Source organism: Macaca fascicularis, chromosome 13 (genome assembly GCF_037993035.2).
Source record: "Macaca fascicularis isolate 582-1 chromosome 13, T2T-MFA8v1.1".
NCBI classification, from domain to species: Eukaryota; Metazoa; Chordata; class Mammalia; order Primates; family Cercopithecidae; genus Macaca; species Macaca fascicularis.
The window spans coordinates 90,140,580-90,167,831 of NC_088387.1; the positions used below are offsets into that span (position 1 = coordinate 90,140,580).

The 27,252-nt window shown below is 43.3% G+C and overlaps 1 protein-coding gene across 15 annotated transcripts; it reads left to right on the top strand.

Moving 5' to 3' along the window:
- Positions 1-868: 868 nt before the first annotated feature.
- On the top strand, positions 869-27,100 carry DPY30 (dpy-30 histone methyltransferase complex regulatory subunit). Of its 15 annotated transcripts, none has more exons than XM_065527211.2 (7): positions 869-1,069; positions 1,170-1,241; positions 1,336-1,383; positions 11,318-11,460; positions 17,211-17,342; positions 17,544-17,596; positions 26,932-27,100. In XM_065527211.2, the coding sequence occupies exons 2-6, from the start codon at positions 1,206-1,208 to the stop codon at positions 17,545-17,547; spliced, it is 363 nt and encodes a 120-aa protein (XP_065383283.1). In that variant the 5' UTR covers positions 869-1,069; positions 1,170-1,205; the 3' UTR covers positions 17,548-17,596; positions 26,932-27,100. The 15 variants fall into 15 exon arrangements, with proteins under 15 accessions (XP_065383283.1, XP_065383284.1, XP_065383281.1 ...); XM_065527212.2 differs by having other exon boundaries at positions 869-969; positions 1,141-1,241; XM_065527209.2 differs by having other exon boundaries at positions 869-969.
- Positions 27,101-27,252: the final 152 nt, after the last annotated feature.

A 27,252-nucleotide genomic window follows, 5' to 3' on the forward strand; every position in this document is an offset into this window, starting at 1 on the left:
TTTTTTAGAGTAGCAATATTAAGTCGTAGTCTAACGCCAGCTGGAAGTAAAACTCAATGGCATATCATATTTCTGTATATGTAGTCATGATTTTTAATTTTAATGGCTTATATTCCACCATATTGTTATGCCATCATTTACTCCAAATGTTTTCAAGTTTTCATATTACAAAGTGCAATTACAAATAGAATTGTGTCAAAGGCAGGAAGTTTGCATGTTATCACTTTTGTTTACATTAAAATAAATTGAATCTACTGGAATTTTTAAAAATCCAAGTAAAGAGATGTCCTTTGCTATTTACACACTGTGTAGGAGGCAAATTATTCTATGTACGTTTTACAACTACACTACTATCAATAGGACCACGGTTTGGAAAGCCAGTTGCATACTGCTAATCTAATACAAACGTAAGGTGGCGTTAACATCGCATATTCACAGATTTAAGGGCTTGAATAAAAGCTGATCAGGAAACCCCCAAAACTGCTTCTTCCCCCATCTTTGGCTTTACAGTAAAACACTGATATGTTTTCAGAGACTGTCAGACTGGGCTGATAATTTCCTAGTAAGAACCACTCAGTGAGGAAGTTCAGTTGGTCGAAGAAGAGCTTCAGCAGATGCTCTGAGGCAGCACCGAGGTTTGATCCGGCAGAGCCCCTTCCAACTGGGCTGGCGCTCTTCGTGGGTAGGAAGAATGAAGAAAGATTGTAGCTCGTAGCTTCCGAGGCCAGACCTTGGCCAGGACTCACGCGGACTGCAGAGAGCCTCAAGGGACTCAGCACGCGTCTGCCCGCCTCCCAGCCTCTTGTCCGCCGGGAGGTTCTGCGCAGGCGCGGCAATCGTGCGACAGCCGTCACTTACGGCCGGAGCTGTTGGTGCTGGGAGTTGGTGGCGCGGTGCAGGGCTCATAAGAACGAACGGCTTGGGCGCGGGTAATCAGCTTCCTTTCCCCCAGTTTCTCACTCATTCTAGGTACTTGGAACTGTCGTAGAGTTTCCAGACCCCACGTAGGCGCCCAGTTGTGGACTGTCCCACTCTGCCGCTCTACTGCTCGGGGTGCTCCCGCGCCCAGGTGGGGGTGAGGGGCGGGGTCGGGGGCTGGGCTGCACTCCATCCTGGCGTCTTCGTGTTGAAATCTCCCAGGTAACTCGCGGCTCTTCTTGTTTTCCAAGACTGGTATCCGGGGACTGTGACTTGCAGGGTCCGCCATGGAGCCGGAGCAGATGCTGGAGGGACAAACGCAGGTATCAGGAGGCCCTGAATTCAGGGTGGCAGTGTTCAGGGAGGCAGCGAGAAAGGGGGGACTTTTATCTCTGTGACCGGTGTTTTGTTTTCTAGGTTGCAGAAAATCCTCACTCTGAGTATGGTCTCACAGACAACGTTGAGGTAACTCGCCCAGTTCCTATGCCTCATCTGTGTTGTCTCTTGCGAGCTGGAGAAAACTTGGAATCTGCTTTTACTAGGTTACTATGCACAAGGGAAAACTTTGTTATCGTGAACTGAATGGTATCAAGTTATGGGTAGCTTGTTTTATTAGTACTAATGCTTCTTGGTGTGCAGACATACAAATTAGGTTTGAGCCAAAGGATTGAATTTTTATTACGAAACACATTCTTGAGGGATACTGTCTAAATCATTTTGCTTGGTGGCTTTTAATCCATCTTTTGGGATGTTGCTACGTAAAAATCGCATATTAAAATTAAGAAACCCTTCGCTGGGCACGGTGGCCCACGCCTGTAATCCCAGCACTTTGGGAGGCTAAGGCTGGTGGATCACCTGAGATCAGGAGTTCCAAACCAGCCTGACCAGCGTGGTGAAACCCCGTCTCTACTAAAAATACAAAAATTAGCCAGGCATGATGGTGGATGGCTGTAATCCCAGCTATTCGGGTGGCTGAGGCCAGAGAATCGCTTGAATCTGGAAAACTGAGGTTGCAGTGAGCTGAGATCGCGCCACTGCACTACAGCCTGGGCGACAGAGGGAGACTCCGTCTCAAAAAAAAGAAAAAAAAGTAAAAAATGAAATTAGGAAATCTGTTGGTCTTTGTAGCAGAATAGTGTGCTGGAGGAGTCAACATTTAATAAGTATTTATTTCTTTTTAGAGTTCAGTAACTCCTGGGCTGAAGTGAGAGGATTGCTGGAGCTGGGGAGGTCGAGGCTGCAGTGAGCTATGATCACACCACTGCACTCCAGCCTGGGTGTCAGCACGTGACCCTGTCCCTCTTCCCTTCTCCCCGCCCCCCCCAAAAAATAAGGCCGGACGCAGTGGTTTACCCCTGTAATCCCAGCACTTTAAGGGCCAGTGCGAGCTGATTACCTGAGGTCAGGAGTTCCAGACCAGCCTGGTCAACATGGTGAAACCTCGTCTCTACTAATCCCAGCTACTCGGAAGGCTGAGGCAGGAGAATCATGAATCGCTTGAACCCGAGATCATGCCACTGTACTCCATCCTGGGCGACAGAGCGAGATTTTGTCTTAAAAAAAAAAAAAAAAAAATTAGTAATACAACTTAATTCTACTGCAAAAATGTCAACCTGCCTAGGTTGAAAATACAGTTCCCAACATACTTTCTGGTGACCTTGAACAAGTTACTGAACTTCTCTGAGCCTTATGGGGCTGAAGATACAGGCAAATTGCTTAAGAGTGTGTGTGGCACATAGTAAAAGATTAGAAATTTTTTGTTTTGTTTTTGTTTTGTTTTGTTTTGTTTTTGAAACGGAGTCTCACTCTGTTGCCCGGGCTGGAGTGCAGTGGCAAGATCTCGGCTCCCTGCAAGCCCCGCCTCCCGGGTTCACGCCATTCTCCTGCCTCAGCCTCCCAAGTAGCTGGGATTACAGGTACCCACCACCATGCCCGGCTAATTTTTTGTATTTTTTTTTAGTAGAGACGGGGTTTCACTGTGTTAGCCAGATGGTCTCTATCTCTTGACCTCGTGATCCGCCCGCCTTGGCCTCCCAAAGTGCTGGGATTATAGGTGTGAGCCATCGTGCCTGGCCAAGGCTAGAAAAAATATTAACAGCTATTACTATTATTACTGTGGTTAGAAATGCTTTTATTCTCATTTATCCAAACTGAATCACACGTCTTGTTTTTTAATAAAGCATACAGTCCAGGTATGGTGGCTCACACCTGTAATCCCAGCACTTTGGGAGTCTGAGGTGGGTGGATCACTTGAGGTGAGGATTTCAAGCCTGGCCAACATGGTGAAAGCCCATCTCTACTAAAAATACAAAAATTAGCCAGGCGTGGTGGCGAGCCCCTGTAATCCCAGCTACTCAGGAGGCTGAGGCAGGAGAATTGTTTGAACCCCGGGGGCAGAGTTGCAGTGAGCTGAGATCGTGCCACTGTACTCCAGCCTGGGCGACAGAGTGAGACTCCATCTCAAAAATAAAAAAGTTGGCTGGGCATGGTGGCTGGTAAACCGCTTCAGCTCAGGAGTTTGAAACCAGCCTACAAACCCTGTCTCTACAAAAAAAAAAAAGAAAGAAAAATTAGCTGAGTGTGACGGTAGGTGCCTACAGTCCCAGCTACTTGGGAGACTGAAGCAGGAGGATCACTTGAGCCCAGGAGGCCGAAGCTGCAGTGAGCCCTAATTGCACCAGTGCACACCATCCTGAGTGAGAGAGCAAAACCTCGTCTCAAAAGCAAAAAAAAAAAGTCACTTTAAAGTGGCCGGATCTCAGCTCACTGCAAGCTCCGCCTCCCGGGTTTACGCCATTCTCCTGCCTCAGCCTCCCTAGTAGCTGGGACTACAGGCGCCCGCCACCTCGCCCGGCTAGTTTTTTTTTTTTTGTATTTTTTAGTAGAGACAGGGTTTCACCGTGTTCGCCAGGATGGTCTCGATCTCCTGACCTCGTGATCCACCCGTCTCGGCCTCCCAAAGTGCTGGGATTACAGGCTTGAGCCACCGTGCCCGGCCAAAAAAAGGAGAATTTTACATTTATCCACATATTGACTGTTTCTGGAGATCTTCATTCTTTTGTGTAGGTCTAGATTTCCATCTTTCCAAAAGATATCATTTTCTTCCTGCCCAAAGGGCTTCCTTGAACATTTCTTGTAGTTCACTTCTGCTGGTAAGAAATTCTTTCAGCTTCTGAATGTCTGAAAAAGTCATTATTTTGCCCTTGTTTTTAGAAGATATTTTTGCTAGTTGTAGATTGCTTCACGGTCTTCTGGCAGACATTGTTTCTGAAAAGAAGCTTGCTATCGTTCCTATCTTTGCTCCTCAATAATGTCTTCTTGCTACTTTTGAGATTTTCTTTATATCAGTGTTTTAAAGTTATTTGGTTGTGGTGTGTCTTGGTGTAGTTTTTTTCTTTTCTTTTCTTTTCTTTTTTTTTTTGTGATGGAGTCTCACTCTGTCGCCCAGGCTGGAGTGCAGTGGTGTGGTCTCGGCTCACTGCAAACACTGCCTCCTGGGTTCACACCATTCTCCTGCCTCAGCCTCCCAAGTAGGTGGGACTACAGGCACGCCCAGCTAATTTTATTTGTATTTTTAGTAGAGGAGGTTTTACTGTGTTAGCCAGGATGGTCTCGATCTCCTGACCTCGTGATCCGCCAACCTCGGCCTCCCAAAGTGCTGGGATTACAGGTGTGAGCCGCCATGCTCGGCCAGTGTTTTTCTTTTAATGCTTCTGCTTAGGATTCATTGAGCTTCTTGGATCTGTGGTTTAGAATTTTCATCAAATTTGGAAGAATTTCAGCCATTATTTAAAAAAAATATTTTGCCATCATGGGACGTGACTCATGCCTGTAATCCCAGCCCTTTGGGAGGCCACGGTGGGAGGATTCCTAGAATCTAGGAGTTTAAGACCAGCCTGGGCAACATAGTGAGACCCCATCTAAAAAAAAAAAAAAGAAAAAAGAAAAGTGCATGCCTATAGTCCCAGCTACTCAGGAGATTGAGGTGGGAGGATTGCTTGAGCCTGGGAGGCCAAGGCTGGAGTGAACCAAGATCATGCCAATGCACTGCAGGGTGGGTGACAGAGTGAGACGCTGTCTCAAAAAAAAAAAAAAAAAGAAGAAAAAAAAAGACCAGTTTACCTAACTTTTTTTCTTTTTCTTTTTTTTTTTCTCGAGGCTGAGTCTTGCTCTATCTCCAGGTTGGAGTGCAATGGCGCGATCTCGGCTTAGTGTAACCTCTGCCTCCCGGGTTGAAGTGATTCTCATGTCTCAGCCTCCTAAGTAGCTGGGATTACAGGCACCCACTACCATGCCCAGCTAATTTTTGTATTTTTAGTTGAGGCGGGGTTTCACTCTGTTGGTCAGGCTGGTCTCAAACTGCTGACCTTAAGTGATCTGCCCGCCTCAGCCTCCCAAAGTGCTGGGATTACAGGTGTGAGCCACTGCATCTGGCCTACTTATGCTTTTTTCTGTTGTGAACATATAGAATATATTATACATGGTTTTTTTTTTTTTTTTCTTTTAATGAGACAAAGTCTTGCTCTGTCGCCAGGCTGGTGTGCAGTGTCGCAATCTCGGCTCACTACAATCTCCGCCTCCCGGGTTCAAGCGATTCCCCTGCCTCAGCTTCCCAAGTAGCTGGGAGCCACCACGCCTGGCTAATTTTTTGTATTTTAGTAGAGGTGAGGTTTCACTATGTTGGCCAGGATGGTCTTGATCTCCTGACCTCGTGATCCACCCGCCTGAGCCTCCCAAAGTGCTGGGATTACAGGCGTGAGCCACTGTTCCCGACCAAATGTATTTATTTATTTGTTTGTTTTTAAGACCGAGTCTTTTTTTTTCCTTTTTTTTTTTTAATTATTATACTTTAAGTTCTAGGGTACATGTGCACAACGTGTAGGTTTGTTACATTAAGACCGAGTCTTGCTCTTTCACCCAGGCTGGGATACAGTGGCATGATCATAGCTCACTGTAGTCTCAAACTCCTGGTCTTAAGTGATCCTCCCACCTCAGCCTCCTGAATAGTTGGGACTAGAGGTGTGTGCCACCACGTCCGGCGGGAATACATTATAATTTTTTTTTTTTTTTGAGATAGAGTCTCGCTCTGTCGCTCGGGCTGGAGTGTAGTGGCGCGCTCTCGGCTCTCTGCAACCTCTGCCCCCCGGGTGCAAGCGTTTCACCTTTTTTTAATTTTTATTTTTTGAGATGGAGTTTTGCTCTTGTCGCCTAGGCTGGAAGTGGCGCAATCTTGGGTCAGTGCAACCTCCACCTCCTGGGTTCAAGTGATTCTCCTGCCTCAGCTTCCCGAGTAGCTGGAATTACCGGCATGTGCCACCATGACTACCTAATTTTTGTATTTTCAGTAGAGACGGGGTTTTACCGCGTTGGCCAGGATGGTCTCAAACTCCTGACCTAAGGTGATCCACCTGCCTTGGCCTCCCAAAGTGCTGGGATTACATGTGTGAGCCACCACAGCTGGCGTATTATGAGATTTTCTCCCCCTGTGTCACTGGAACACAAACTGTTTCCAGCCTGTGTGAGCTGCAAGGTTGTTCCTCCTGGTGTAATATAGTTTAGATATTTGTCCCTTCCAAGTCTCATGTTGAAATGTGACCCCCAGTGTTGGAAGTGGGGCCTAGTGGGAGGTGTTTGGGTCATGGGGGCAGATCCCTCATGACTGGCATGGTGCCATCTTTTGGTAATGAGTCAGTTCTTACTCTATTAGTTACCATGAGATCTGATTGTTAAAGAGCCTGGCACCTACTCCTTTCTCTCTTGCTCCCTCTCGTTATGTGACACACCAGTTCCCCTTCTGTCTCTGTCACGATTCATTGCTCCCTGAAGCCCTCACCAGAAGCAGATGCTGGTGCCATGCTTGTGTAGCTTGCAGAACTGTGGCCAAATAAACCTCTCTTCTTTATAAATTACCCACCCTCAGGTATTTCTTTATAGCAATGCAAATGGACTAACACAAGATAGTTATTTCCCTGGCCTTGGGTAGTTGACTTATAACCATCTATTGATAAGCATTCACCTGAAGACTGGAAGGCAATATCTTTAATCTTTTTCTGTGCAGTTCTTGTCTCCACTCACCTTTCTTCTCTTCAGTGCTCTGCCTTGCAAATTTTAGTTGTTTTGGTCTCCCAGAATTTTCAACTCTGTCTTCTCAACTCAGGGAGACTACTAGGCTCTGTTCACATTCTCTCTCCCTATACTGCATCCTGTAAGTTCTCCAGGCAGAAAGCAGGAAGCTGGGACAGTCATAGTACTTACCTCATTTCTTCCCTTTTTGTGATCACTGTTCTACACTGTCTTACCAGCTCATTGTTTGTTTGTGGTAGTTTGGATATATCTATTTTTAGATTAGTTCAAGATTTTGACTTAAGTGAAATTGAGCATCACAATTGGCACATAGTAGATAATTCGTAAATGTTCAAATGAAATAAATGGGAGGATTTGGTTAAGAAATTTATTACAGGAGTTATAGGAGTTGCTTAGGCATTGCTCTTTTTTTTTTTTTTTTTGAGACGGAGTTTTGCTCTTGTTGCCTGGGCTGGAGTGCAATGGCGCGGTCTTGGCTCACCATAACCTCCGCCTCCCACGTTCAAGTGATTCTGCTGCCTTGGCCTCCCAAGTAGCTGGGATTACAGGCATGTGCCACCACACCCTGCTTGTTTTGTATTTTTAATAGAGTTGCGTTTTCTCCATGTTGACCAGGTTGTTCTTGAACTCCTGACCTCAGGTGATCTGCCTGCCTTGGCCTCCCAAAGTATTGGGATTACAGGCGTGAGTCACCACAGCCAGCCGCACTGCTCTTTCTTATTGGCTTTCTTATTGTAGGCATTATAATGTCATGTAACTCACAAGTTAAAATATTTTTTTCTTTTTTTGAGATGGAGCCTTGCTCTGTCGCCCTGGCTGGACAGGCGATTCTCCTGCCTCAGCCTCCTGAGTCCTGGGATTACAGGTACATGCCACCACGCCTGGTTAATTTTTGTATTTTTAATAGAGGCGGGGTTACACCATGTTGGTCAGGCTGGTCTCAAACTCCTGACCTTGTGATCCACCTGCTTCGGCCTCCTAAAGTGCTGGGATTACAGGCGTGAACCGCTGTGTCCGGCCTAAAATTATTTTCTAAAAAATAGTAACAGGGTCTCACTATGTTGCTCAAGCTGGTTTCAAACTCCTGCGCTCAAGCTCCTGCGCTCAGACTCCTGCCTTGGCTTCCCAAAGTACTGGGATTACAGATGTGAGCCACTGCGCCTGGTCCCGAGTAGTTTTTATTGTATACGTATACTGTGACTGGAAGTTAGGACTGTTTTTAGGAAATACACTGTGAGATTTTGAAGTTTGCCGCATTGTCTTTGTTGTGATCAACGTGAAGTTTTGAACATAGTGGATTTTGATTTAGGGGATGAAAATTCATTTAAGATGATACTGTCAGTTTTCAGAAATAATGAAGTTGTATAGTCTTTTCTGCAATGGAAAGGTGACTTTTACAAAGGCTTAGTTAGAATTTCTGAAGTGATGGTGTGCCAATTATCTGTTGAAATTTACTAATGAAAAATAAAATGGACAAATAAATAGTATTTTATAGATTAAAAAACTTTGTATTTAATAGAAAATTATCTTTTAATTCCAAAATTAGATTGAAAAATCATAAGCAGAAGTTTTCTGACATAGTTATGGGAAGTGTCTTTGGAAACCATGCTATATATGTTACAGATAATGTGATTAAAGGTTTTTTCTCACTTTTACCAAAATAAAATTAAAAGTAGAAAAAGTTTTCTTTGTCGACTCTTTTATATCTAGTTTGAGTATGATTGAAGCAAAAGTTCATTTAAATGAAAGTGCTCTTAGGAATACTGTTTTGTCTTTTTACAGCCATTTCTTATTTATTTTATTTTATTTTTTTTGTCTCTTTCATTTTTATTTTTTTTATTGTTTTGAGATGGAGTCTTGCTCTGTCACCCAGGCTGGAGTGCAGTGGTGCAGTCTTGGCTCACTGCAACCTCCACCTCCCAGGATCAAGCGATTCTCTTGCCTCAGCCTTTCAAGTAGCTGGAATTACAGGTGTGCACCACCACGCCTGGCTAATTTTGTAATTTTAGTAGAGATGGGGTTTTACCATGTTGGTCAGGCTGGTCTTGAGCTCCTGGACTCAGCCGATCCCCCTGCTTCGGCCTCCCAAAGTGCTGGTAATACAGCCGTGAGCTACCACATCCAGCCCCTATTTTAAATATCTAAAATTTTTTTTAAAAAGCAACTTTTTTTTTTGGAGACGGAGTCCCACTCTGTCGCCCAGGCTGGAGTGCAATGGCCCGATCTCAGCTCACTGCAAGCTCCGCCTCCCGGGTTCAAGTGATTCTCCTGCCTCAGCCTCCTGAGTAGCTGGTATTACAGGCGCGCACTACTACACCTGGCTAATTTTTGTATTTTTAGTAGAGACGGGGTTTCACCATGTTGGTCATGCTGGTGTTGAACTCCTGACCGCGTGATCCACCTGCCTGGGCCTCCCCAAGTGCTGGGATTACAGGCATGAGCCACTGTGCCCGGCCTTTTTTTTTCCCTTTTTGAGACGGAATCTTGCTGTGTTACCCAGGCTGCAGTGCAGTGGCATGACCTCAACTCACTGCAACCTCTGCCTCCCGGGTACAAGTGATTTTCTTGCTTCAGCTTCCTAAGTAGCTGGGATTACAGGTGTGCACCACCATGCCTGTCTAGTTCTTTTTTTATTTTATTTTTTTGAGACGGAGTCTTTCTCTGTCGCCCATGCTGGAGTGCAGTGGTGTGATCTTGGCTCATTGCAAACTTCACCTCCCGGGTTCAAGCGATTCTTCTGCCTCAGCCTCCCGAGTAACTGGGAGTACAGGTGCCCACTACCACGCCCGGCTAATTTTTGTATTATTAGTAGAGATGGGGTTTCGCCATATTGGTCAGGCTGTCTTGAACTCCTGAGTCGTGGTCGGCCTGCCTTGGCCTTCGAAAGTGCTGGGATTACAGGTGTCAGCCACCGCGCAGGCCACAAAATATTTTAATACATTAGTTTTAAAAATGTGAGTGATGGAGGCAATAAGTTACTTTTTAATGCTCTGAATGTTAGCCCGAATTTATTTGATAGCTCCAAAATTTGAGGGTTGTGAAGAAGAAAATATTATTTTTTAAACTTCATTTATTTTTAATTATAATTAATAATTGGTTTTTAGTGTTACCTGTCTGAATGGGGAAAACTTCATTCATTTAAATGTGACACGAATGATTTTTTTGTTAATAATTTTCTTCATTTTGGGGTTGTTATTTACATAATGTATTTTCTTAAACCTGTTCATTTTTTTAAAATCATGGATTTATTTATTTGTTTATGCAGAGACACGGCCTTGCTTTGTCGATCAGGCTGGAGTGCAGTGGCATGATCTCGTCTCACTGCAACCTCCACCTCTAGGGCTCAAGTGATCCTCCCACCCCAGGCTCCTGAATAGCTGGGGCTACAGACACGCACTACCACGCCTGGCTCAATTTTTGTTTTTTTTTGAGACGGAGTCTCGCTCTGTCACCCAGGCTGGAGTGAAATGGCGCGATCTCGGCTCACTGCAAGCTCCGCCTCCCGGGTTCACGCCATTCTCCCGCCTCAGCCTCCTGAGTAGCTGGGACTACAGGCGCCTGCCACTACGCCCGGCTAATTTTTTGTATTTTTAGTAGAGATGGGGTTTCACCGTGTTAGCCAGGATGGTCTCGATCTCCTGATCTCGTGATCTGCCCACCTTGGCCTCCCAAAGTGCTGGGATTACAGGCGTGATCCCCCATGCCCGGCCTGATTTTTGTATTTTTGGTAAAGACTGGATTTTGCAGTTTGGTAAAGGCTGAATGTATTTCTTTAAAAAATAAACATAAAGGGAAAAGCATTCTCATCGTGATAAGTAGAGGGTAACCATAAAAATGACAACAGTGAATATAAGACAATGGTAATAAATTTTAACTCTATTCTCTTGAGTGTATAAGCCTTGGACCCTGAAGCTTGCTGTCTCTGCTGTGACCAGCTTTCTTACTATGATTTGGTGCTGTTTGGTGTCACGTCCAGTTTTTTTTGGGAACACACTCTAAGAAGATACTTACATGAAAAAGAGAAAAAAGGATTTGTGTTTACTCCTACAAAGTCAGAAGGAAAGGGAGAAAGAGTAGGATCTTGAGACATGACATTAGAAGAATGAGATAATGTGGTGCTTTTGGAGAGAAAGAGCTTGAATGAGATTGAAAGATGGGTCTGAATTTATTTTGGGCAGAGAAGTTTGTGGTCTAGTACCATCTTTCTAGTCATTGATTTGTCTTTTCTATTAGTGTCATATTTCCATTAGTTTTGTTTAGCACTCAAAATAACATTTATTTGAAATGTTCATGTACTTTTTTTTGAATTCACTAGAGGATAGTAGAAAATGAGAAGATTAATGCAGAAAAGTCATCAAAGCAGAAGGTAGATCTCCAGTCTTTGCCAACTCGTGCCTACCTGGATCAGACAGTTGTGCCTATCTTATTACAGGGACTTGCTGTGCTTGCAAAGGAAAGGTAAGATAATTGTGTCCACAAATGGAGTTAGTAAAGAAAGCAAAATAGATTCCCCTATGTGAAATATCATTAGTTATGTATAGCAACTTTTTTGTGTGATTTATGGATGTTAAAGTTTTTAAGAAAGTACTCAGCCATAATCTCATAATTCAGACATTTAAATTTTTTCCCACCATTCTTAGATCATATGCATATTTGTAAAGATTTGTGATCATGATATACATGTAATTTTGAATCTTCTTTTTACTTATTGTGATATAACATTTTTCTATGTCTCTCCATAGTCTTCATGATTATAATTTTTTATTATTATTGTTATTTTGAGACAGAGTCTTACTCTGTTGCCCAGGCTGGAGTACAGTGGTGTGATCTCTGTTCACTGCAACCTGTGCCTCCTGGTTTCAAGTGATTCTTGTGTCTCAGCCTCCTGGGTAGCTGGGACTACAGGTGTGTGCCACTGTGCCTGGCTAATTTTTTTATTTTTCGTAAAGATGGAGTTTCACCATGTTGGCCAGGCTGGTCTTGAACTCCTGACCTCAAGTGATCTGCCTGCCTCAGCCTCCCAAAGTGCTGGCATTACAGGCATGAGCCACTGCGCCTGGCCTATTATTATTATTTTTTGAGATAGAATCTTGCTCTCTGTCCCTGGCTGGAGTGCAGTGGTGCAACCCTGGCTCACTGCAACTTCCACCTCGCCGGATTCAAGCGATTCTCCTACCTCAGTCTCCCGAGTAGCTGGGATTACAGGCACCTGCCACCATGCCTGGCTGGTTATTGTATTTTTAGTAGAGACAGGGTTTGGAGTCTCGCTCTATCGCCAGGCTGGAGTGCCGTGGCGCGATCTTGGCTCACTGCAACCTCCACCTCATGGGTTCAAGCGATTCTGCCTTAGCTTCCTGAGCAGCTCAGGCACCCAGTACCACGCCTGGTTAGGTTTTATATTTTTAGCAGTGATGGAATTTCACTGTGTTGGCCAGAATGATCTCGATCTTTTGACCTTGTGATCTGCCCATCTCGGCCTCCCAAAGTGCTGGGATTACAGGAGTGAGCCACTGAGCCTGGCCTTAAATTTTCTTAGTAGTAAGAGTACAATTATTTCTCTTTCTTTAACATATTTTCCCCAGTATTTCTCATCTAAATTCTTTTTTGTGTAAGCAAATCTAATAAGAAAATTGGTTTTGCAAGTTAGATTAGTCAACATTTATTAGGTGCATATTCCGTTTTATTCAAAGAATAATAATAAACATTATAATAGCAAACTGACATAACTTGATAAAGAACTTGATGGAACTATGTCTCATCTCAGCCAGGTGTGGTGGTGTATGCCTTAACCCGCACTGCTTGGGACGCCAAGGTGGGAGGATCGCTTGGGCTTGGGCCCAGGAGTTTGAGGCTGCAGTGAGCTGTGATCGCACCACTGCACTCCAGCCTGGGTGACAGAGTGAGACCCTGCCTCAGAAAAAAAAAAAAAAAGGAAATATATCTTTTCTTATAGTAAAAGTGAGTTATTAACTTAGAATAATTTGTTTATATAAAAATTATATGAATGAGCAGTAAATATTTGTTTTTGGTGGCTATATTTGTAAATTACTATTTATTTATGACTGTGAGCTATATCTTGGCTCTACTATCAACAATTAAAATATGGGTGTCTTGGCTGGTCTGAAGGTAGTGAGTTAACTTCATTGTTGATAGTCTTACAGATCAAGCTCCTTATTCTACTACTTTTTTTTTTTTTTTTTGAGACAGAGTTTTGTACTTGTCACCCAGGGCTGGAATGCAGTGGCATGATATCGGGTCACTGCAACCTCCACCTCCTGGGTTCCAGCATTTCTCTTGCCTCAGCCTCCTGAGTAGCTGGGATTACAGGTGCCTGTCAGCACACCCAGCTAATTTTTGTAGTTTTAGTAGAGATGGGGTTTCACCATGTTGGCCAGGCTGGTCTCGAACTCCTGACCTCAGGTGATCCACTGCGCCTAGCCTGTTTTTTTTTTTGTTTTTTGTTTTTTTTGAGACAGAGTCTTTGTTGCCCAGGCTCGAATGCAGTGGCACAATCTCAGGTCACTGCAGTCTCTGATTCCCAGTTCAAATGATTTTCCTGCCTCAGCCTCCCGAATAGCTGGGACTACAGGTGTGTGCCACCACACGTGACTAATTTTTGTATTAGTCAGTACTCTACTCTTTTGTATTAGTAGAGACGGGGTTTCACCATGTTGGCCAGGCTGGTCTCTAACTCCTGACCCCAGGTGATCTGCCCTCATTGGCCTCCCAAACTGCTGGGATTATAGGCGTGAGCCACCGCGCCTGGCCCTTATTCCCCTATTCTACTCCTTCCCTGCCTTCTCGCTACTGCACTTGACTAGTCTTAAAAAAAAAAAAAAAAAAAAAGGCAAAAAAGGAAAAAAAAAAAGGTATCTTTTCTATTTTTTTGCTTTTCCTCTAGGGAAGACTAATATATTAGAAATTTAAAATATTACTGTATTTATTTATTTTTTGAGACAGAGTCTTGCTAGGTTGCCCAGGCTGGAGTGCAGTGGCACAATGTTGGCTCACTGCAACCTCTGCCTCCTGGGTTCAAGCAATTCTTCTGCCTCAGCCTCCAGAGTAGCTAGAACTACCGGCGCCTGCCATCACGCCTGGCTAATTTTTGTATTTTTAGTAGAGATGTGGTTTTACCATGTTGATCAGGCTGGTCTGGAACTCCTGACTTCAGGTGATCCACCTGCCTCGGCCTCCCAAAGTGTTAGGATTACAGGCATGAACCATTACGCCTGGCCTCCAAATATTACTTTAAATGCTAGAAAAACATTTGAAGAAATTTTTAAGTTCAAGCTCCTAAATACATTAAAATTTTTTCTTTTATTGTTAATTTTTTTGAGACAGGGTCTCGCTCTGTCATCCAGGCTGAAGTGCATTGGCGAGATCACCACTCACTGCAGCCTCAGCCTTCTGGGCTTAAGCAATCCTCTCACCTCCGCCTCCTGAGTAGGTGGGACTACAGGCGTGTGCCACTATGCCAGGCTAATTTTTAAGCTTTTTTGAAGAGTTGGGGTCTTACTATCTTGCCCAGGCTTGGAAGTGATCCTCCTTGGACTCCCAAAATCCTGGGATTACAGGCATGAGCTACTGCACCTGGCCAGTAAATCTTTTTTTTGACATGGAGTCTTGTTCTGTTGCCCCAGCTGGAATACAGTGGGGACAATCATGCCTTACTGCAGCCTCAAACTCCCAAGCTCAAGCGATCTTTCCACCTAATGCTCCTGAGTAGCTGTGACTATAGGTGTGTGCCACCATGCCTGGCTGATTTTTTGTATTTTCTGTAGAGACAGGGTTTCGTCATGTTGCCCAGGTTGATTCTGAACTCTTGGGCTCAAGCTGTCTGCCCGCCTTGGCCTTCCAAAGTGTGAGGATTATGAGCGTGAGCCACCATGCCCAGCCCAAGTATGTTTTTGTTTCAAGATGGAGTCTTGTTCTGTTGCGGCAGGCTGGAGTGCTATGGCTTGATCTTGGCTCACTGCAACCTCTGTCTTTGGGGTTCAAGTGATTCTCATGCCTCATCCTCCCTAGTAGCTGGGACTACAGGCATGCACCACAATGCCCGGCTAATTTTTTGTATTTTTAGTGGAGACAGGGTTTCACCATGGTGGCCAGGCTGGTCTCGAACTCCTGACCTTGTGATCTGCCCGCCTTGACCGCCTAAAGTGCCAGGATTACAGGTGTGAGCCACCGCTGTACCCGGCCAAATACATTGTGTGTGTTTTTTTTTGTTTGTTTTTGTTTTTTTTTGAGACAGAGTCTTGCTCTGTTGCCCAGGCTGGAGCGCAGTGGTGCGATCTCGGCTCACTGCAACCTCCACCTCCCGGGTTCAAGTGATTCTCCTGCCTCAACCTCCTGAGTAGCTGGGATTACAGGTGCGCACCACCACGACCGGCTAATTTTTGTATTTTTAGTAGAGACGGAGTTTCACCATGTTGGTCAGGATTGTCTCAAACTCCTGACCTCGTGATCCACCCGCCTCGGCTTCCCAAAGTGCTGGGATTACAGGCATGAGCCACTGCGCTTGGCCCCAAATACATTTTTTAAGTAAAGAGTTCTGGTAAAATAATTCATCATGTGAACCCTAAATACTACGTGAAAAATCTTGTCTATTTGTAGACAGCTCTTAGGGCTGTTTAAAGTGCTCTGGGAATGTTTTGAGATTATTGTAAACACATTTTCAATATGCCTTTTCATAGTAGAGTTGAAAATAGATGTCTCCCCAGTTTTTCATCTTTGGACTTGTATTCTCAGCAAGAATAATTTACATAGAAGTGTTAATATGGGCCGGGTGCGGTGGCTCAAGCCTGTAATCCCAGCACTTTGGGAGGCCGAGACGGGCGGATCACGAGGTCAGGAGATCGAGACCATCTGGCTAACACGGTGAAACCCCGTCTCTACTAAAAAATACAAAAAACTAGCCGGGCGAGGTGGTAGGTGCCTGTAGTCCCAGCTACTCGGGAGGCTGAGACAGGAGAATGGCGTGAACCCAGGAGGCGGAGCTTGCAGTGAGCTGAGATCTGGCCACTGCATCCCAGCCTGGGTGACAGAACGAGACTCCGTCTAAAAAAAAAAAAAAAGAAGTGTTAATATGAAATATCTCCTCTTAGTTTTATAAATGTGTTTATCTTCTTAGGTGCACTGTAGTTGTATTAAATAGTATTAGAATTATTTATTTTAAGTATTTGAAGAAAGAAAGAAGTAGCTTTTAGAAAAGAAACATAACCTACTTATCTGTATTAGTGTTGCTTCTTTGACTAGTCACTTGAGTTCATCTACATGTCTTAGTGATGCTACATCCACTGTCCTATATTATTTTTGTTCTTTTATTGAAGGATATTACACAGAATATTACACATATCATAGGTATACAGCTTGATGAATTTTCACAAACTAAACATACCTGTGTAGCTTGCAGTCAGATCAAGAAACTGAATACTGCCAGCATCTCAGAAGCCATCCATGTGACCCCTTCAAGTCATTATTCTCTCTGGGGTAATGATCATCCCATTGTCAATACATTTTTTAAACATGTTTTAAAATTGAGTTCATAACTAGATTTAAGCCATACAAAAATTTCAGTCTCATTAAACTATTTTGTTGGCTAATTAATTTGCTTGCTTATCTCATTTATTTTATTTACTACAAATGTCCTTTGACTGTGAAATGAAAATTAAACTTAAAAAGATGAGTTTTCATTATGGAACAATATGTTTAAATTAACACATCTAGGAAATATATTTCTAAACTTTGGATTTCTTTTCCCTTACAGACCACCAAATCCCATTGAATTTCTAGCATCTTATCTTTTAAAAAACAAGGCACAGTTTGAAGATCGAAACTGACTTAATGGGAAGAACAGAAAAATTTAGTTGCTACTGTAGATTTACATGATTAAGAGGCAGCTTTAATTGCCATGATTATCCCCCCTTTTTGGATGTATAAGAACCTTCCGGACAACAGAACCTATTTCTGGAATTGCAGAAGAGAACATATTTCCCTTATTTTGATTTAATCACCATAAACCATACCTATTTAATGAGTGTATTCTGTGCAATTTTTTCTCAGATTGTCTTTAACTTTGTTTTTAAAATGACCTTCAAAATAAACTGTCAAAACACCATTATTTTAAAGTAGTTTTTGTTCTATATGACACATATTTTACATGATTGTTTTATGAATTTCTCTTTTTCTTCTGTCTTCAAATGCTGCAGAGTTTTACAACAGAGAGAAAATACAGCAGTCAAGTATAATGTAAAAAATTCAGCCAATTTTTCTCAGCATTGTTTCTGGACCTTTCTGAGGGTGGGATCTGGGCGTCTTCAATGGCTTAACAAGTATCACAGGTGATTCTAATGTACAATAAAGTTGGCGTACTAATAAAAGCATTGCAAAGGGGATACAATATCCTCTAATGTTATCAACATTTATAGTAATAGCTATAATTTATTGCATTCCTACTAAGTTTCAGGCATAGTACATTTTTACTTAAATGATCTCTGATATGGCAGCTCTGCAAAGTAGATATTATTATTCCCATTTTGCAGATGAGGAAACAGACTTGGAGAGGTTAAGTGACATGCTCAAGACAACACTGCTGGTAAGTTTTTGAATGGGAATTCAAATCCGGTTCTACCAATGTGTTGCTGAATTTCATTGCTTCTCTTTGCAATAAAAAGCAGCAGCCAGTTCTTTTTGGGGTCTATTCTCATTGTCCCCTGTGAAGAAATGGAGATGGCTCACTAGCTCAGAAAATAGAGAAACTGCCATAAAAGAGCCAGGAAAAAACATCCACTAGAGCAGTGGTTCTCAAAGAGGAGTGATGATCTCTCCCAACCCCCATTTCCCCAGAGAACACTTGTTGATGTCTGGACACATTTTGGTTGTCACGACTAGAATCAGGTGGGGTTCTTGAACTCCTGACCTTGTGATCCACCTGCCTTGGCCTCCCAAAATGCTGGGATTACAGGCGTGAGCCACCATGCCCAGCTAGGTGGGGTTCTACTGGCATCTAGTGCCTGTAGATGCTGCTAAAACATCTTAACAATGAATAGGACAACCTGCATGCCCATCTTCTCCCTCCCCAAGAATTATCTAGCTTAAAATGTCAGTGCCAAAATTGAAAGAAGCCTATTAAAGTCGTATGTCTCCAAGCTAAACCTGTTAAGGCCTTTGCAAAGTTAGAAATTTAATGCTGATTGGCTGGGCACAGTGGCTCACGCCTGTAATCCCAGCACTTTGGGAGGCCGAGGCGGGTGGATCACAAGGTCAGGAGTTCGAGACCACCCTGGCCAATATGGTGAAACCCTGTCTCTACTAAAATTACAAAAATTAGCTGGGCGTGGTGGCACGCTCCTGTAGTTCCAGCTACTCGGGAGGCTGATCGGGAGGCAGAGGCAGAAGTCTTGCTTGAACTTGGGAGGCGGAGGTTGCAGTGAGCCAAGATCGTGCCACTGCACTCCAATCTGGGCGACAGAGTGAGAATCTGTCTCAAAAAAAAAAAAAATAAATAAAATAAATAAATAATGCTGATTAGGTATGCCTTATAGTTTTCTTTAACACAGGAAATACTTATTTTAGTAGAACTGACACTTGTGGGAGGTGCTATGTTTTTGGTTTACATCTGCAGATCTATATATCTGAATAGGAAAAACCTGGACATACTGGGATCTTCTTATATAGTAGTTTTTGTAAGTATTCTATCAAATTTATTTTGGTTATTTGGCTAACTCATAAGTTAATCCACCCAAGTCTTTTTAGTGATTTTTTAACATCTGAGTAGTAATTGGGTAATTTTTTTTTTTTTTTTGAGACAAGGTCTTGCTCTGTCGCCCAGGCTTGAGTGCAATGTGATCTTGGCTCACTGCAACCTCCAGCTCGCAGGCTTGATTCTCCTGTATCAGTCTCCTGAGTAGCTGAGATTACAGGTGCACGCCACTGTCCCCAGCAAATTTTTGTATTTTTAGTAAACATGGGGTTTCACTATGGTGGCCAGGCTGGTCTTGAACTCCTGACCTCAGGTGATCTGCCCACCTTAGCCTCCCAAAGTTCTGGGATTATGGGTGTGAGCCACCACACCCATAATTGGGTAATCTTATTAAGAGATCAATAATCTTTAGCAGTGGTTGTTTACCAACGATTCTCATCAGAGCTACTTGGGGGAACTTTCCAAATATAAGTATAAACAATATAAACATAAAAATCAATATAAAAATACAAATTTTGTACATAATATAAGTATTATGTATGTGTTAAGGGGCTTCTAAAGCTGTCACCTGGTGAACATGACCCAATGGGACAGAGCCTTTTTTGTTTTTGTTTTTTGAGATGGAGTCTTGCTCTGTTGCCCAGGTTGGAGTGCAGTGGTACAATCTTGGCTCACTGCAACCTCTGCCTCCTGGGTTCAAGCGATTCTCCTGTCTCGGTCCCCCCAGTAGCTGGGATTACAGGTGCGTGCCATCGTGCCCGGCTACTTTTTGTAATTTTAGTAGAGACAGGGTTTTACCATGTTGGCCAGGCTGGTCTTGAACTCTTGACCTCAGGTGATCCGCCCGCCTCAGCCTCCCAAAGTGCTGGGATTGTAGGTGTGAGCCACTGTGTCCGGCCTGACAAAAATCTTTAAGGCATTCTGATACCTCTGGTTAAGGACCGATTAGAAGATATTCTAGTTTTGGAAGTGTAAATATGCAATACTTGGCCTAGTGGTAAGGGCTGAGAATAGAAATGTCTTTTTATTAATTTTTTTAGATGGAGTCTCGCTCTGTTGCCCAGGCTGGAGTGCAGTAGCTCATTGCAACCTCCGCCTCCCAGGTTCAAACAATTCTCCTGCCTCAGCCTCCCCAGTAGTTAGGACTTCAGGCGCATGCCACTACACCCGGCTAATTTTTTGTATTTTCCTACAGACGGGGTTTCACCGTGTTGCCCAGGACGGTCGCAAACTCCTGAGCTCAGGCAATCTGTCTGCCTCGGCCTCCCAACGTGCTGGGATTACAGGCGTGAGCCACCATGCCTGGCCAATTTTTTTTTTTTTTTAAGAAGTGAGGTCTCACTGTGTTGCCCAGATGGTCTCAAACTCCTGACCTCATGTGATCCTGCTGCCTTGGCCTCCCAAAATGCTGGGATTACAGGTGCAAGCCACTGTGCCTGGCAAGGAATGTCTTTTCCTGGCAGTCTACGTAATACTTACTTGAGTACTTATGTGCCAGGCAGCATGCTAAATATTTACATGAGTTGTCATTTAATCCTTGAACCTGTGAGGTGGATTTAAGTTTAAAAAATTTATCCCTATTTTTTGTTTATTTTAAAAATCACTTTATCAAGGTATAATTGAACAAAAAGCTGTATATATTTAATATATACAACTTGATTACTTTGGAGATAACTATAGATCACTGAAACCATAACTACCATCAAGGTCATAAACGTATTCCTCACCCCTCAAAGTTTGGGGTAGGTTTAATTTTAATTTTAATACGTTATTTATTTAGAGATGAGGTCTTGCTCTGTCACCCAGGTTGGAGTGCAATGGCATGGCCATAGCTTACTGCAACCTTGAAGTCCTAGGCTCAAGTGAGCTTCTTGCCTTAGCCTTCTGAGTAGCTGGGACTATAGGTATACTGCTGAACCTGGCTGATTTTTTTCTTTATTTTAAGCTTTTGCAGAGACGAGTTCTCATTGTGTTGACCAGGCTAGTCTTGAACTCGAACTCCTGACCTCAAGCTATCTACCTGCCAGAACTTCCCACAGTGCTGGGATTATAGGTGTGAGAGCCACTGCACCCAGCCTATTTATTTGTTTTTGAGACGGGGTCTTGCTCTGTCACCCAGGCTGGAGCCCGGTGGTGAGAGCATAGCTTACTCCTGGGCTCAAGTCATCTTCTCGTGTCAGCCTCCTGAGCAGGTGGGACTACAGGTACACACCACCACGCCCGGCTAGTTTAACACTTCATTTATAGATGAAGAAACATTTGAATAATTTCCTTAAGGTTACAGAGGAATTAAGTTTTTGGCAGGGATTCAAACCCATCTCTGTGTGTGTGTGTGTGTGTGTGTGTGTGTGTGTGTGTGTGTGTGTGTGTGTGTCTTTGACACAGAGTTTCACTCTTTTTGCCCAGGCTGGAGTGCAATGGCACAATCTCGGCTCACTGCAACCTCTGCCTCTTGGGTTCAAGCAATTCTCCTGCCTCACCCTCCCTAAAAGCTAGGATTACAGGCGCACACTACCACACCCAGCTAACTTTGTATTTTTAGTAGAGACGGGGTTTCACCATGTTGGCCAGGCTGGTCTTGAACTCCTAACCTCCAGTAATCCACCTGCCTTGGCCTCTCAAAGTGTTGGGATTACAGGCGTGAGCTACCACACCCAGCTGAGAGTTTCTTAAAGAGTGTAGCACAGTAGCTTCAAGAGTTCAGTTTATTCATGGGCATTATTCAGTGTTATTTTACTGAGAGAATGGAGAGCTCCACTTACTCTCATAAATTGGTTAAATGGAAGTCAGTTTAGAAAGTTACTACTATATGGCCTGGTGCTGTGGCTCACGCCTGTAATCGCAGCACTTCGGGAAACTGAGGTGGGTGGATCACCTGATGTCAGGAGTTTGAGACCAGCCTGGCCAACATGGTGAAACCCTGCCTCTACCCAAAATACAAAAATTAGCTGGGCGTGGTGGTTGACACCTGTAATCCCAGCTACTCGGGAGGCTGAGGCAGGAGAATTGCTTGAACCCAGGAGGCTGAGGCTGCAGTGAACCGAGATCGCACCACTGCACTCCAGCCTGGGTGACAGAGCGATACTCCGTCTCAAAAAAAACAACAACAAAAAAGAAAGTTACTATTATACTTTGGTGTCGTATATTATATGTAACTGGGAAGCATATAAACAGTTCCTAACCTTTGACCATTTAATGCAGACGTTGTTTAGTAAATAAATACAAAAATTGAGTAAAACCTACTGTATCCCTTAAGAGTGAGTTCATGAATTACGTTGGTGGGTGGGTTAGTTGGGAGGATCAGTAGAGTGAATCAGGAATAGATTCCTGGAGGAAATAGAAACCTTGAATTGAAAAAAAAAAAAAAAAAAGGGAGAAGAGTGGGTTGGATAGAAGGAGATCATCTACCTAGTTCTGATGCACCTAAAGGAAGAATATTGAACTTTTATTTGAACGTCATTTAGGAGAAGGTACAGTGGGATTTTAAGATGGATAACTTTCTGTTAGAAGTGACAGAATTGTTTTAGGAGGAGCATACAAAACTGTAGCCAGGTATTTTCCTGGACTGGATTCCAAAATGGCATTAACAATTGGAGGCCTGATGACATATGAGACTGGAAAAATGAGGCACAAAAGATGAACCTGTGAGTGGTTACAACCGAAAATCCACTTATTAAAATACGATCTCTGGGTATAAATTAGCAAAGAAGAAAAGTAATAAAATAGTGGAAAATAGGTCACCAGTGATAAAAGGGGTAGTTGGTAATGAATAATTGTTTTTTAAAAAACCTTGCCAGCCTTTGGCTGGGCATGGTGGCTCACACTTGTAATCCCAGCACTTTGCGAGGCCAAGGCAGGCGGATCACCAGAGGTCAGGAGTTCGAGACCAGCCTGGCCAATATGGTAAAACCCCATCTCTACTAAAAATACAAAAATTAGCCAGGCATGGTGGTGCGTGCCTATAATCCCAGCTACCCGGGAGGCTGAGGCAGGAGAATTGCTGGATCCTGAGAGGCTGTGGAGGCTGCAGTGAGCTGAGATTGTGCCAGTGCACTCCCTGGGAAACAGAGCGAGACCTCCGTCTCAAAACAAAATAAAATAAAATAAAAACTACTTTGCCAGTCTTTAACAAAGCTTTGTGTGTGTTTTTTTTTTTTTTTTGGAGACAGGGTCTTGCTCTGTCAGCCTGAACTGCAGTGGCACAATCATAGGTCACTGCAGCCTTGAACTCCTGGGCTCAAGCAATCCTCCTGCCTCAGCCTCCTGAGTAGCTCGTAATACAGGGTGCGGTACTACAGGGGCATGACACTATGTCAGGCTAATTTGTTTTATTTTTAGTAGAGATGAGATCTTGCTGTGTTGCCCAGGCTGGTCTTCAAGTCTTGAACTGAAGTGATCCTCCTGCCTTGGCCTCCCCAAATTTTGGGATTATAGATGTGAGCCACTGCGCCTGGCTCCTTGTATCTTTTGACTCTGTTATTCCATTTCTGACAATCCTAAATATTAATAAATATGGAAAAAAGGGCCGGGCACAGTGGGTCACGCCTGTAACCCCAGCACTTTGGGAGGCCGAGGCAGGCGGATCAAGGTCAGGAGATCGAGACCATCCTGGCTAACACAATGAAACCCTGTCTCTACTAAACATACAAAAAATTAGTCGGGCGTGGTGGCGGGCCCTGTAGTCCCAGCTACTCAGGAGGCTGAGGCAGGAGAATGGCGTGAACCCAGGAGGCGGAGCTTGCAGTGAGCCGAGATCGTGTCACTGCACTCCAGCCTGGGCAATAGAGCGAGACTCTATCTAAAAAAATAAATAAATAAATAAATATGGAAAAAAGCTCTACATAACAAATTATATTACAAAACATTAGAAATGAATAAATTTTTATCTGACAGGAATTATTAAATATCTAATATACTTAGTCCAGTGTTCAGATATACAGTATTTAATAAATGTTGTTTATCAAGTTTGGTTTTCTAAGGTAGACAGAGACAAAGTTGACTGATACTAGGTTAGAACACCAGTTTTGGTTGAAATCAAAAGACCTTCTCTGTGTTAAACTCTTCTCTTGATTTGTTCAAAATGCTGTGTTACTATTGTAAAATATTTTTCTGATCTACAGGGCTTTCAGTGTTAGCGTGCTTCTAAAGCTATCAGTTGTGGATAAGTAGAATCTAAAAATGGTCAGTTTAATATTGCCGTGTAGATTCAAAATCAAGCCTAAAGATGTAAAAATAGAGGTTTTTTTTTTTTTTTTGGTATGTAGTATATGTATATGGCACAAAATACAAAAGATACACAAAGACATACATTGGAAAGGTTAAATCCTTTTTCCATCCTTCCACCTCAGCCATCCAGTTACTTCTAGAAGTTATTACCGTGAAGTATTCCATGCATATGCAAGTATATGAAATTACAAGTATTCATTCCTATACAAATGGAAGCATACTTTATATATTCTGTAATTTGCTTTTTTCACTTTTTTGAAACTCTTTCCATACTAGTATATAGTCCCATTTCATTCTTCTTTTTTTTTTTTTTTTAAAGATAGGGTCTCACTCTGTTGCCCAGCCTGGAGTGCAGTGGTGTGATCATAGCTCATTGCAGTCTCAAACTCCTGGGCTTAAGCAATCTTCCCGCTTCAGCCTTCCAAGTAGCTGAGGCCATAGGCATGTGCCACTGTGCCCGGCTACGTTTTAAAATTTATTTTTAGTTTTTTTTTTTTTTTTTTTTTGTCTTGCTATGTTGTCCAGGCTGGTCTTGAACTCCTGACCTCAAGTGATCCTCCTGCCTCAACCTTCCAAAGTGCTAGGATTACAGGCATGAGCCACTGTGCCCAGCCACTTCATTCTTTTTAATGGGTGCATATGTATATCCTAGTTTAACAAGTTTCACATTGATGGACATTGTGGTTGTTTCTAGTTGTTTGCTACTACTGAGTGCTGCAGTAAATATTGGATATGCTGTTTTCTTTTTTTTTTTTTTTTTTTTGAGACGGAGTCTTGCTCTGTCACCCAGGCTGGAGTGCAGTGGCCGGATCTCAGCTCACTGCAAGCTCCTCCTCTCGGGTTCACGCCATTCTCCTGCCTCAGCCTCCCGAGTAGCTGGGACTACAGGCACCCGCCACTTCGCCCGGCTAGTTTTTTGTATTTTTTAGTAGAGACGGGGTTTCACCGTATTAGCCAGGATGGTCTCGATCTCCTGACCTCATGATCCGCCCGTTTCGGCCTCCCAAAGTGCTGGGATTACAGGCTTGAGCCACCGCGCCCGGCCTGATATGCTGTTTTCTTTCTTTTTTTTTTTTTTGAGACAGAGTCTTGCTCTTGTCACCTAGGCTGGAGTGCAACAGCAGGATTTCAGCTCACCACAACCTCTGCCTCCCAGGTTCAAGCGATTCTCCTGCCTCAGCCTCCCGAGTAGCTGGGATTACAGGCACCTGCCACCACGCCTGGCTATTTTTGTATTTTTAGTAGAGACGGGGTTTTGCCGTACTGGCCAGGCTGATCTCAAACTCCTGACCTTGTGATTCGCCCGCCTCAGCATCCCAAAGTGCTGGGATTACAGGCAGGAGCCACCGTGCCTGGCCTTCCTTCTTATTTCTTGAAGTCTTAGCTTCATAAGGATTGGCTGTTAATAAAGGTTTCCTCCTTGCTTCCTACTATGAATAATGCTTATGGAGTGTCAAACGAAAATCACTAGTGGATATAATGGAAATTGTTGATAGTAACATGAGAATTGTACAGTATTGTCAAATAAGCTTCTCCTAAAATACAAAGTATTTGCATTATATGAATTTTCCTTAATTTAGGGGAGGTGAATAAATGAATAGTTTCAACTTCTTTCAAGAGTGTACTTGAGTAAGGTAGCTAGAATAAAGTGGACACGGGGAATAATTGTGCCATATATTGAGAGCATCCTAGAGATAACATAATATCTGCTAACCTTTCAGTTCAGTTGCATTGTGGTCTTTATTCAGTTTGACCAGCAAGAAAATTTCAGTAGAGCATTTTAATAGGGAGAAAGCTGAATTTTAAATTAGATGACTAGTTTGGAATGAGACCTAGAATTGTTGCTAGGAGTAGAGGATAATAATAATAACAAATATTTATAAAGAACAGCTTATGAAGCATTTTAACGTACCTTAATCATTCTCACAGCAAGCCTATGAGTTAGATATTACTCCTGTTTGCATTTCACAGATAACACTGAGGCTAGAAAAGGTTAAAGAACTAGATGCCCATGGTCACACAGCTGATGAGTGACAGGGCCAGGACTCAAATCTGACTTTCTAATTTGAAGGGCCTGAAATACTAAGCTTTCTTTGTTTAATTGTATCCAATCTCTCCGCCCCTTCTTTTCCATAGAAACAAAATCAGCAATAAATAACTACAAGAACCATCATAATATAAGCACTTAGGGCAGTTTCCTTTTCTTGAAACTTACAACAAAAAGTTTACATTTCATCAGTGATCACTGAGTTTTGGTACTCAGAACAGTACCATGTAATCAGAGCTCCAGCCTTCTTTTTTCTGTTACTTCTAAAAGTAGTGGCTTTGGGCCGGCTGCAGTGGCTCATGCCTGTAATCCCAGCCCTTTGGGAGGCTGAGGCAGGTGGATCACCTGAGGTCAGGAGTTCAAGACCACCCTGGCCAACATAGTGAAACTCCGTCTCTACTAAAAATACAAAAATTAGCTGGGGATGGTGGCGGTCACCTGTAATCCCAGCTACTCTGGAGGCTGAGGCAAGAGAATCGCTTGAACTCAGCAAGTGGAGGTTGCAGTGAGCCGAGATCGAGCCATTGCACTCCAGCCTGGGTGACAGGGCAAGACTGTCTCAAAAAAAAAAAAAAAAAAGAAAAGAAAAAAGAAAAGAAAGACGTTTTGGCTACATGGTATGTCCATTTTTTGGTTGCATATGATGTTTTGTGCAAGTTGGTGGAGAGGGTAAAATTTGAGTAAACAAATATACAGTGGAGATTTTAACCTAATTAGAAAAAGGTATGAAAGTCAGAAGTGTTCCAGTAATTGACTAGGCTTTAGGACAGGGATACTGCACAAAATCCTTGGGCTCTAAAGTTGGAGAAGATGGAAGGAGGAGAGGAAACAGAATAGTGCTTCAAAAAGTAAACTTGAATATTAGACAGCCAGTCATCTACTCTGGAATCTATCAGGGGCTTGTTTAGTATGAAACTCAGATATAATTTTTTTTTTCTTTTCTTTTTTGAGACAGGGTCTTGCTGCGTACGTTGCCCAGGTTGGAATGCAGTGGTGTGATCATGGCTCACTGTAGCCTTGACGTCCTAGGCTCAGGTGATCCTCCTGCCTCCGCCTACCAAGTAGCTAGGACCACAGGCGAAGCCGCCACGCCCGGATAATTAAAAAATAAAAATTTATAGAAACAGGGTTTTCTGTTTTCCAGGCTGGTCTCGAACTCCTGGCCTCAAGCAATCCTACTGCCTAAGACCCCCAAAGTGCTGGGATTATAGGCAGGAGGTACCATGTCCATGCAGTAACAAACATAGTGTTTGCCCCAAAACTTTCATTGGATATA